General features: G+C 48.1%; 2 protein-coding genes and 1 long non-coding RNA gene across 6 annotated transcripts in view; 2 read left to right on the top strand and 1 right to left on the bottom strand.

Annotated features, from left to right (window-relative positions):
- The window catches only part of LOC144300439 (uncharacterized), a 97,470-nt gene extending 93,128 nt beyond the window's left edge, over nt 1–4,342 (top strand). Inside the window, exon 5 of the mRNA XM_077876462.1 lies at nt 3,585–4,342. The gene's annotated coding sequence lies outside the window, so the exon portion shown is untranslated. The remainder of the gene's footprint in view (nt 1–3,584) is intronic.
- ZNF704 (zinc finger protein 704) overlaps nt 1–12,352 on the bottom strand; it is a 253,690-nt gene that overhangs the window by 53,046 nt on the left and 188,292 nt on the right. For all 4 annotated transcript variants that reach the window (XM_077876460.1, XM_077876456.1, XM_077876458.1 and 1 more), the window contains exon 4: nt 11,841–12,121. In XM_077876460.1, the coding sequence (XP_077732586.1) occupies nt 11,841–12,121 (281 nt within the window). The remainder of the gene's footprint in view (nt 1–11,840; nt 12,122–12,352) is intronic.
- LOC144300443 (uncharacterized) lies at nt 4,370–7,527 on the top strand. Its single transcript, XR_013367068.1, has 2 exons — nt 4,370–5,529; nt 6,445–7,527. It is a non-coding gene; the product is annotated as an uncharacterized LOC144300443 (long non-coding RNA).

Below are 12,352 nucleotides of genomic sequence, written 5' to 3'. Positions count from 1 at the left end.
TAATGAACAGTAACTGCTTCAGCTCTGGTAAGGTTGCTGGAGAGGGGAATGGAGCAGCTGTAGATCAGAGAAGACCTCTAGAAGGTGACTTTTGAGCTGGGACCTAAAGGTTGGAGCAGCAGGGAGCCATGCTAAGAGCTGGCGTTTTCCAGGGCAAAGAGGAAGAAGGCAGACTGGAGGGCCAGAAAGAGGAGTGAGTTTGGATGGTAATGAGGGAGGGGGGCGCCTGGGTGGCCCAGTGGGTTAAGCATCCATCTTCAGCTCAGGTCATGATCCCGGGGTCCTGGGATCTAGCCTACTTCTCCTTCTCCCTCTGTGCTCTCTCTCTCAAATAAATAAATAAATAAATAAATAAATACATTTAAAAAATAGAAGAAAATGAGGGAGTGGGTGGGGGGGGGGTGGAGGGGAGAGAAAGAGAGAGAGAAGGATCTGAGATAGATCCTAGACAAGGAGGGCCAGATCTTGAGGGTCTTGTAGGTAAAAGTAAGGAATTTGGACTTTATTCTGAAATAAAAGAGAAGCTACTGAAGGGGTTTAAGCAGGGGGTTGATACTGTAGGATTTGGGTTTAAAAAAAACACTGTTTTGGGGAGAGAGCAATAATTGCCCGTGTTATGCTACGGCGGGTCAGAGAAAATGGTGGATGGAAGAAGACCGGCAGTGAGCATGGAGGAAAGCAGATACACTTAGGATGTATTCTGGAGGCAGATCCAACAGTACTTGCTCTGGGTTGAATACGACAAATGTTAAAATGGATGGTGTTAAAGACGACTTCCACCGCTAGGCAAGTTGTGGTTGTGTTTCGAATATGCTAATTTAGAGATACCTATTATAGGTCATGGAGAGGTGACATGTAGGACACTGGACATATGAGTCTGGAACTTAGGGAAGGTCAGGGTGAGAGGCAGAAATCTGGAGTCAGGACCTGAAGGATTACTGATAACTTCGTTCTGGATGAACTCATGTGGGGAAAAATGCAACTAGAGATGAGTAGAAGGCCAAGGACTCTGCAGCATCCAGTATTTTCCATTGGAGAGGGAGCAGGAGCAGTCAGAGAGAGAGAGAGAGGAGATCAGGACAGTGTGGTATTACAGCACAGGTGGAAAAAGTGTTCAAGAAGGAAGATGTGGCCAACTGCGTGGAATGAGGACTGGGAAGAGTCCTACGGACCATACATGGAGGCTGTCGGTGGCCCATGTAGGGCAAGTGCAGGTTTCATGGGGTAGTGGGGTTGGAAGTCAGAGGTCCAGGGGTTGGTGAGTAAGTGGGATTGAAAGGAGTGGAGTAAATGCCACCTTTTCCAGGAAAGGTGGCTGATATATGTGAGTAGTAATGGGAGAGTTTGTAGAGATGAGTGATACTGAAGTGAGTTTTTAGGTTGATGGGAACAGTTGCAAAGGAAGAAGAGGGACAACGTAGTAGAGATATGGGGGAAGATGAGAGGGGGAGAGGCCTTGCAAAAGAAAGAGGCTTCGGCATTAGCGCCTCCAGCAGGGGAGGAGGGGAGGGCTGCCCTGGATGGCAGCAGGGCAGTTCTCCCCTGGAAGAAAAGAAAACCAAGGGATGGATGCAGATTCAGGTAGTTTGCTGACTTTTTTTTTTTTTTTTTTAAGGGCATTCCTGTCTGAATGCTTCTAATTTTCAGTGAGGTAGGAAGTGAGGTCAAAGCAAAGGGCAAAGTGGGGGTGCTGTGTGGGAGCTTTGAGGAGAGCACAGGAGGCTGAAATGGTTGCTTTAGAGACTGAGAAAGGGCCAGGCGAGGCATATGATACTATTTTCATATTCATGGGGGCAAGCGAGAACCCAAAAAGTTAGGAGGTTGATCCAGTGTCATTTGATGGTTCCTACCAATCAGTCTGTTAGATAGAGGCTTTCATAATTAATATAATAGTATTCCATAACACACGAGCCAAATTCCTTCTACATCTTGGGAATTTTTTAAAGGTTCAAATTGCTGATTGTCTTAGGAAGTGACTATCAGATTGTCTCAGGAAGTGACTATCAGACTGGTATTTTTGTGCCACAACAAGTATTATTTATTAGATTGCTCTTCCTAGTCCTTGCAGGAATATGTCAACACTTTTTTTTTTTTTTTTTGTAATTGATAAGCAGGAAAGCTCGGTACTGATTACACAAAAATAAATATCATTGGTGTAACTCCTTTCCCTAGTTAGGAGGAAATAGCTGATAAAGGACTCTCAAATCCAAAAGCTACAATGAAGCTGACCAAGATCCTCTTGAAATCCCTTGGAATTAGGGTAACTACCAATTGCCATTGTTTGAGTATCATCTCAATCACACCCTCACTTTTTTTGGCCCCTGCGAAATCTGTTGCCCAAAGAAAACTAGGTAATGGATATAAAAACCCATCAACTTTGCTCCTTCCTTGCTTTTTTCTTTTGCTGGGTTTCCGAGAGACATGCTGTGGTGGGGACAGACTAAATAGTTCTGATCATGGGAAGCTCTCTGAGAGGAGGACCCCTGACTTCTTGCCCAACATTCTGCTCTTGGGCCCGACATAACTTAGCAGTTAGTATTTGTTGTGTTGAATCCTGGGAAAGTTGTGTTTTGGGGCCCACAGCAATGAGCCATATTTGAGACATCTTAATTTACTCAAGCATTTTGGAATTTACTTAGTAAACAGTCGATGTTCAAAGAATGTTTGTCCAAAAGGTTATTGTTCTGAGGAATTCAGGAAGATTTCCCAGTACGATTACCACTTGATTATCTTACCTGGCTATAAATTAACTTCTCAGTGTAGGCGTACGGCGGGCATGGTGAACATTGAATTATAGATGGGTTTCTTTTCCTTCCTTAAGTACTTTCTTTTTCCAGCCTTCCACACCTTGCACTAGTAGGTATTTGAGGAAGGTCTAAGTTCACCAGAAGAAAATGACAAATGTGCAGCCGGAAAAATGATTGTCTAATTTATAATGATTTGGGTCATCAGCATAAGCAATTGGAAGGCCTTTTATGCAGTCCTACACTCCAGATGAAAGAGAAAGTTCCTGCCGATTTGCAAGGTGGTTGCAAATGAGGACTCAGAAACATACTTCCGTATAATGGGGAGACCTTTAGCTGTGTTTGGGAAGGGGGCCCTCCCAAACCCCTTCAGAGAAGGAAAGCTCTGCTTTCTCTCCTTTACCACTTCTTGGCATTTCCTTTGAATAACATCTTTCATTTATTATCCCATTTTATCCCAAACTGCCAGAGCTTTGCCGTAATTTATCCATGCACAGATATTTGCTATCTCTAAATCTAAGAGCGATACAGGTTAAGCTTTGGAAAACGCCTATCATTTTGACCCAATTCAACTTGGGGGGATCTGCCCTAGGAAAATCATTTGAAATGTCTGCCAAGATGCTCATCGCACTGTGTATAACGATGCTTATTGTGAGTGAGAAATCAGAAATAATCTCACAGTTACTGTGGAGATTACAGAGGGGTTGGTTAAATTAATTCCATATAACTGGATATTAAGGAATCTTAAAAATGAAGTTGAAAGAAAAGCTCCTCTGACGTGAGAAAACAAATTCCCAGTGTTGTAAGGGAATTGCTGATACTTCCTCTTTGTCTATACAGGTTCTCACCACTCCCTTCTCCACCCTGCTCAGCGCCTGGAGGCCAAGCTTCATGCGTCAGTGGGTCTCCTTGCCCGCTGGCTTCTGGATGATTTGGCCAAGGGGAGGCAGTGACAGCAGGTGGGGAGGCAGGAGGAGAGACTGGAAGGCAAGAGGGTATGGATTCCCTCAGCCTCCTGCCTGCCTGCCTGGCCACAGGTGGGCAGTGGCTAGATTTCACCTCCAAAAACTAACATTTCTGGTGGTATTTTCAGAGTTTGGGTAACCTCCTTGGTTCTGGAAACCCCTCTGTTTCTTTGCCTCTAAGGCTTAGGGGTGGTAATGTTAGCTCATGGGGTAGATTCTTCTGATGTCCCCTATCCCTATCTACACCTTTGTCAAGAGCTTCTCCATTCTATTCTTCTCAGTTACTCCACTTGAGTACACTGCCTGCTTCCTGCCCGAACCTTGACTGATACAGGGGGAAAGTTGTAGGTTATAAAAATATGTGAACAGGTGTGCCTGGGTGGCTGTGTTGGTTAAGCATCTGCCTTTGGCTCAGGTCATGATCCTGGGGTCCCGGGATTGAGCCCCGAGTCGGGCTCCCTGCTTGGCGGGGAGCCGGCTTCTCCCTCTCCCTCTCCTTCTGTTCTTCACCCTGCTTGTGCTCTCCTTCTCTCTCAAATAAATAATAAAATCTTCATAAGAAAAAAAGCATATGAGCATTATCTTTTTGTGACGGGAGGGTATGGAATGCAAAGCAAGATGTATTTTTGCGAGGTGGAAATATTGGAGAGGGATGTCTTATTGGTACATTATCCTCAAATGTAAAAATTATCCTATTTTTAATTTTAAGAAATCATTTCCTTAAAAATGGAAGTCACCCTCTTAACACTTGGCTTGAATAATTTGAAAGAATAAAAGTACCCTGAAAGGATGATCTCAACTCAAATGAAACCAAGTGTCTTCTCTCTCCATATGTGAAGGATGTTCTTATGTCCAACCATGAGGCCCCTTACCTGGTGATTACGTACTCTGCAAACTCCCCTCACCACATCCAATGGAGACAAATCCTTCGTCTACAAACAGACTACTCGCTGTTACATTAAAAACAAAACAAAACAAGCCATGGGAGGAGGAGAACAGGAAAAAATAGCTGAATAAACACTGCCTGGGTTGCCACATGGGTCCTAGCTCGCCCAAGGAGGCCAAAAGAAGCAGAGCTGCTGGCAGAGTCGCGGCGGCCAAGTCTGAACGTGTCCACCTATGCTTCAGCCTTGGCTGCCCCTCGCAGCTCTAAGAGAAGGAAGTTCACAGAGCTGGGATGTCCGAGGGAGACGAGGCCACCCTTGGTCGGGAACCACACTGTGCTAGGGTCTTCCATACATTCGCTTCACTTAACCCTGACAACAACCCCAGAGGAGTAGAGCTCCTGGCAGTTACAAGCAGACACCCATGCCTGGGGTGAACTTCTCAGCAGCTTCCAGGCAAGCTCTTTAGTCACCTGCCTTGGGTGCAGTAGGCCCCGATGGCTGGAGACAGCCCCCTGGAGCTGCTGCACCTCTGCGGCAGTTTTCAGACGGTCTCGGACACCTGCCGCTTGGAGCTAGACGCTGAGATCTTTGGCCAGGGCTTCCCTCATCTTTTTCTCTGCTCGCCCTTTCCATGGCAAGGCTTAACCCTGGTTTTGAATCATTTCATACCTGGAATACATGGCGTAGCTTCTATCTTCCAGAAAGAACCCAGACTGGTCCGCAGGACTAACAAGATGACTGCAGGTCACCTTCAGTTCCAAGAGTGGAAACGTGGCTGAATTTTGAAGTATTCAATCACATGCCTAGGGATAAGTCCAATGAAAGCTACATTCCAGAAGGTACATGCACGTCACTTTACTGCCCAGTTTACCACACAGCGGCCTGGGGTCAATACCAAGTTGCTTTTTCGGAGGCAACTGTGAAGATCCTCAGGTATGTTTTATGTGGCGATTGAGGTGTACATGTATGTGTACCTGTGTGTACGTGTGTGTGTCTACTGGGGGTGGATGCTCATACACCCGAGCCTCCCCAGAGAGGACCAGGGTCCCTGAGGGAAGGGGAGCATCTGATTATTCATCATAGAAGAGTTTGCTGCATTATACATGCTTCCTCAGGCTGCCTCACGTGGGAGGAACCCACACTACTTGGCAGAGGCTCCAATGGCTCTCTGAGGACCAAGAGGTCCCCTCAGGGCCTCAGCACGTTCCAAAAAGATTGAGAAGTGAACAGATCTTATTTAAACATTCAGTAACTGCCTAGAAGCTGGTAGGGGTTCCAGTCCTTTCCTTTATTGGGAAATAGCCTTATACGTGTCATCTCAACTTTGGGGCCTTATTTCTTTACTTGTAAGACAGCAGAAGGGAACAAGCAGTCTCTGGGGTGTGTGAGGTTAGTGCAAAGTGATGGGTGAACTCAAATGTGTACCAAACATGGATTAAACATCTCCCATCTATATATACTGCTTGCAGCTGCCGTGATGGTAAGTAAAATAAAAAAATAACAAAAAGATTTCTACAAATGGAATAATACAGCATGTATTCTTTTGTGTCTGGTGACTTTACCAGCATAATGTTTTGAGATTCACCCACTGTTTCACTTCAGGATTTTTTTTTTTTAGGTTGAATTAATTTTATAAGGAATTTAGAAATCACCCACTGTTTCATGTGTGGGTAGTTTGTTTCCTTTTATTGTGGTGTGGTGTTCTTCTGAGTGAATATACTGCAATTTATTTGTCTATTTACCTATTTATGGACATTTGGATTGTTTGCAGTTTGGAGTGATAATAAAACTGCTATGAACTACAAGCCTACAAGTCTTTTTGTGGACATATGTTTTCTTATCTCTTAGGTAAATATCTAGAAGTGGAATTGCTGGGTCATATGGTAAGCATATATTTAACTTTACAAGAAACTGCCAAACTGTTTTACAAAGTGGTTGTACCATTTTACATTCCCACCAGAAATGAATGAGAATTCCTGTTGCCAATACGTGGGATCCTGCACACCAAAAAGTACACACTGTAGGATCCCACTTACTTGAAATGCTACAATATGCGAAGTTGACCTACAGTGACAGAAGTCAGATAACTGGTTGTCGGTTTTTGTAGGGGCTGTGGGGGGGCATTTGGCCGCAGAGGGGCACGAGGAGTGCTGGCCTCTGTTAGGGTGGTGGTTGCTCAGGTGGAGAAATCAGTCAAACCCCACTGAACTGTATTCTGAAAATGGGCTCATTTTTTTATGTGGAAATTATACCTAAATAAAGTTGATTTAAAATGATTTCTGTAACAAGGACAAAAGCATTCATGGATAATAAAAACCCCCTACTAATTATACATTTTCTCAATCAGTGGATTCTACAAGTGCATCTCATCTTTGGGATAATCTGGACATTTCTGGACATGATCAAGTGGGTCCTGTAACTTGGAAAGGGGTGATTGCCGAAGTCCCCTGAGGTCCAAGACTCCAGATCTTATGTACTGCTTGGTCGGGAATTCTGAGGTCTCGTCACTCAAGAGCCTAGATCTCACTCTCCTGTATCCTGATCCTCCCTGAGGCCAATCCGCTCCCCTGATCTGGCTGGCGATGCTGTGTCATCACCATGAAATCCGTACAGTGTGACCCCGAGCTGCTTTTCTTAGCACCGCCCTCCCCAGCAGTTCTAACAGATGGATCTATTTCTGGAGCGGCAGTTCTTCTTGCAGAAGGCACTCTCTGCTTGGAATTAGTGGGTTAGGAATTAAGTCAGTGCAGAGACTGGCAACCACTTCTTCTTCTTCGGGAGGGCTTTACGGGTTTGTTTCCTTTTCATTCACAATTTAAAGTGACTCATTGCTTTTTTGGTTCTGAGAGATTGAAAATGCCGAGCGGAGCAAATGATGAATTCATTGTTTACTACTGCACAATCATCACTAAAGCACCTTATGTTAACTCAGCACTTTTCCCCTCTGACTTGACATTTTCCCCAGTCTACGGGTAAGAAGGGTTCATGGTCCAGAGGCCTGTAAAATAACTGAAAATGATGAAGGCCGGAATGTAGTGACCTGCTGCTGTTCTGGAATGTCGAGTCCTGAGTCAGGTTCCCTTGTAGGCCGGCCCCTGATTTCTGCCCCTGTCACTGCAGCCCTCACCCCCTCACCTGGTGGGAGGCTGGCCTCTCCCCTTAACTCTCAATGCGCCCAAGCTGGCCGGAGTGGCCGAGGGATGCAAGTGTCTTGATACAGCCAAAGTGGGGACAGGATGCAGAAGCGAGGTGAGCACCCCTTCTCTCTGCACTCACGCTTCTCAAATCTCTATTCAACAGGTATCAAATGGGTAAAAAAAGGAAAGCAGAGTGTTAGCGGCCAGCATTCCCCAACGACGTGGTGCTATCATCATCCATATTTTGCAAACGAGGACCCCGGGACTCAGGGGAGTCAAGCCACTTGCTTACGGTCACCCAGGTGCTGGAGCCGGGGTGCGAATCCCAGAGTCTGAGCTGATTTATCCTGTTCCGGGAGGCCCGAACTCAGACTCTGACGGAATCAGGAGTCTGCCACGGAAACGAAGAGTCCGTCTTGGCGGTTAGCAGCACGTTTTCTGGAGGTCTCCCGGGGACGGGAGGCGAACCCGAGGCCTTCCCGGCAGGTTTCCTCCCGGGCTCCGGGGGGCGGCGGTGGTTAAGGCCGCCGCGCCACCTGGTGGTCGAGCCGGGAACTGCACGCCCCCAGCCCGCAGAGGCGTGGCCGTGGGTCGGTGCTGCCGGCGCCCGGCCTGCTCGCCCACGGGGCTGGCTGAGCTCCGCGCCCGGAGAAAGCGGCCTTTCATTTCCCGTTCTCGAATCGCCACTACCTGGGCTGCTTGGAAAGCCACGGGGGCTTCCCGCGGGCAGTGGGCCTGCTGCAGAGCCTGGAGTTCCCCGCTCTGCCCCCGGTGTCTCTCCGGGCCTCTGCACCCCGAGCCCACGCTGCCACGTGAGGTTGGCTGTCGCTGCCTCCGGTGACTTTCTCCCCGCGTTACCCCCCCTGCGGGCAGAGGGAGATGTGGATTCCTTGAGTTAATCCGCTTCAAGGGTTTCATCTTTGCTGTGTTGGCTGAGCTCTAACACCTTATAAGCTACAGGACCTTGGGCGATTTCCGTGACCTTGGCAAGCATCCTCTGCAGGAGGGGGCTCTGAAGATGCCCAGGCTTTTTTTGTGATGATGAAATGAAATGCTGCACTTAAAAGCATTAAACTGTAAACTGTCACTAAATTTGCAAATGTAGTTGTTCTCAGCCAATGTTTCCTCCTTACTGCTGGTAGTAGGAGATAGTGCCCGGCCTGGGCAATAGGGCTCAGACTCTCCTCCTCTTTACCTAAGAGGAGCATGGGTCACCCCACGAGGTGACAGTGAGGTGAGGTGTCCATGTATGGGGTGGGGTGAGAGGAGCGACGAGAGAGCTTCCATAAGGAGGAGGGGGGCCACGGCCACTTCTTCATAATCCGATTTGGGGAATGCTGCTGTCACCTTTGCTTAGGGGTCTAAGAGGTCCGTTACAATATTGCTACATTCCTGCACATGGGGTTTTAGGGTCTGCACATCCTTTCTACTAATGGTCACATTTAACCTTCTCCATTATCCAGAGAGAAGTTTGATAATACCTGTCTGCTGCGTTTAGAGATGAAGAAGCTGGTAATCAAAGAGGTGAGATGATTTTCTTAAGTTCTCAGGGTAGCAAAGTTGAGGGTAGAATGTGGGTCTTTTGACTGTTCAGGGCTCCTTCATTTAACCACCCACCACGTTATCTCTTTCAAATATGGAACAGGGGCTTCCAAACTTCTTAAACCGTGAGCCACAGTACGAGATAATATTTTGTGCATTACACACGTTAAGTGTATAATCGAAACAAAAGCATCAGGAGACAACACCGACCCTGATTAGTACAATGCATCCTGTTCTGTCCTATTCATTGAAGAAGCGCTATTCACAGCTCATTAAATTGACTCATAACCCGTTAGTGGAGTGAGACCTGCAGTTTGGAAAATACTGATCTGGAAGGTTCTCAGACAATCCCCATACAAGATGTAGCCATCACAATTGTTCATGGTCTCAAACATATGATGAATCAAGGGAATGAAGAGAAAAACAAGATGAACTCAAAGTGTCACTGACTAGGATGTATTGTTAAATGGATTAGGCAAATTAACTCTTAGAAATCTTTAGAAATAGGATTTTAAAAACTAAAATAACTGCACCACAGTTACTGGGTTTCTACCACATGGTCAGCACGGCATTTGTCACTTCTGATCATTGCTGTCTCTTTACACATCTCAGTCCACCCACCCAACTTCCAACCTTAGAGGAAGTGGCTATCCTCAATCTCAGGACATTGTGCCCTGTGTCTGATGGGCGCTCAATAAATATTGGCTCAATAAATTAAAAAAATGAATGGCAACCATCCCACATTCCCATTACTCTCACTATTCAACAAAATTTTAAGTTAACAAGGCAACAACCTGGTCTATATGAGGTCCATGATTTAAAAATTAGTGACTATGAGCACAGACAGTAGGGATATCACCCTGGGAAAATCCAGGGTCTGAATAGAGGGGAAAAAGCATAAAGAAAGAAGGATGAACATGTTTCTAATTCATGCATTTATTCCTACTATCTAGCATCCTGCAGAGTGGGTCTGTGCCCTTCAAATCAAGTCACTTTGTAAGGAAGCTTTTTCCCCCTTTTCCTTTGGTGACTGATTTAGTTGAAACCTATAGACTCTAAGTGCAAGTCTGACCAATGCAACTTAGTTGTGCAAGCGCTTGATTTTTGGCTCATGACTACATTAGGAATGAAAGGCTGTGGCAGGCTTTCAGGGGTGCACCTTACAAGCCGTGGGGATGGAGGGGCTGAGAGTCCCTGCCACAGGGCCAGGACCTGCTTAATGAGAGCCACACCACACACTCAGATGACCCCAGAAAGAAAGTCTGTGCAGCCCGACGCAAAAGGACAAAGCTTCAGGTCCACATGGCTGTCTCGCCTGCAGGTTCCCACTGATACAAGTGCCAGCCTCTCTCCCTGAGTAGTCAAGCAAAGATGCAGAATCCCTGGGGACCCAAAGGATGCTGGTACCACTCCAGCCCCCCTGCCCAATGGAGTGCTGTGTAAAACAGCAACTCTTCATGCTACTTGCCCCGGTGAAAGAGCGGAGGCTATGTGGGTGCCCTGCTCTCTGAATCGAGAGACTGCCTGTACAACCTCCACTGCTACCCACGCCGAATGATGCTAAGAGAGAGGCAGGGAGGGACAGCTGGATCGATGCCATCTCTTTGTTTTGCTCTTTGAAATGAATTGGGGGAGAAAGAAAGGTTGTACCGCAACTGCGGTCCTCACGGTTTTGCTTTGGACCTTGGTTTGTGAATAGTCATTAATAACGAAGCGACCAATAACAAAAGACAGTTTCATATTTATATGGAGATTTAAAAAATAATGTTAAGCTGTTCTCTGAGACATAGCAGCTTTGCTTTCTTCTATGAAATAGAAATACTTTTGGAGAATTGTGAGTGAACATAACGGTTTAAGCGTATGTGAACAAAATGAAAAGAGTATGAGCTAATTTAGGTCGAGCAGACCTGTGTTTGAATGACAGCTCTGGCCCTTTCTCACCTGCATGATAGGGGTGAGGTGAGCGCATGATCTCCTGGGTCTCAATCTCCTCCTGCCAGGATGGGAAAATAATACTCACCATGCAGGACTGCTGTGAGGGTCACACAAAAATAGAACCAATTGATTTATTAAGTCGACGAATTCGATCTTTTTCACTTTTGATTGGGTAAATATGCACTTTTTAGTATCTGAGTGCACGCAAATGGTTATGTGTCAGCTCGCACGTATGTTCCAAGCCGGTGTCATAAGAATAAGACGCCGAATATGCTTCCCAACACCCTTCAGGGCTTACTGAAGCAGAAAAGAGAAGGATTGAGCATGAGTTTTATTTCACAGGTGAAAAGATAAAGTCCCAGCAAGAGGGTGAGTTCACTGCCAAAGCGAGCCTCCAGCACGCACCTACACAGGTGGGCCGTAGCTGCCCCGCCGGAGCCCTCCCGCCAGTGCCCGGGGCGGGGGCCGGGGCGGGCCGGGGCGGGCACGTGTGCGTGGAGCCTCGGACCGGACCGAGGCCTCGGCGGCTGCTGTACTGGGCCGGGACCGTCACGGACCCGGGCAGGCCGCCGAGCACCGCAGGCTCGCACGGACCCCCCAGGCCCCAAGCGGTGCGGCCGACACACCAACCTTTCTCTTCCGCGGGATGGGCTCGTCGAAGAGCAGGTTGCTGGCCTCCGCCTCGTCGATGCCGTCGTCCGCGGGCGGGGGCGGGGGCGGCGGCGGCGGCGGCGGCGGCGGCGGCGGCGCGGGGCTGCGGAGCGGCTTGAAGCAGTCGGCGGACAGCGGCGGCGACGGCGTGGACGGGTTGGACTGGTCGCTGGGGGCGCTCCAGCTCCAGTAGCCGCTGCTGCTGCTGCTCGAGGGCACGCCGCCTCCCTCCTTCCAGGACCCGCTGAGGCCCTCGGGCCCTGCGCACAAACACAGCGTCAGCGCCCGCCCGCCGGGTGCGCCCCGGGGCCGGGGTGGGGGGGGGGGGCGTGTGTGTGCGTGCGCGCGTGTGTGCACGGGTGCTCGTGTGTGCGTGCGGGCGTGCACGTGTGCGTACGCGTGTATGTTCGTGTGTGCGCACGTGTGTGCTCGTGTGCGTGTCTGCTCCTGTGCGCGCACGCGCGTGTGCATGTGTGTAAGTGCGTGTGTGC

The sequence above is a fragment of the Canis aureus genome, chromosome 28, assembly GCF_053574225.1.
Source record: "Canis aureus isolate CA01 chromosome 28, VMU_Caureus_v.1.0, whole genome shotgun sequence".
Lineage (NCBI taxonomy): Eukaryota > Metazoa > Chordata > Mammalia > Carnivora > Canidae > Canis > Canis aureus.
The sequence above is the reverse complement of the archived record's forward strand: the minus strand, read 5'-3'. Positions and strand labels throughout refer to the sequence as shown.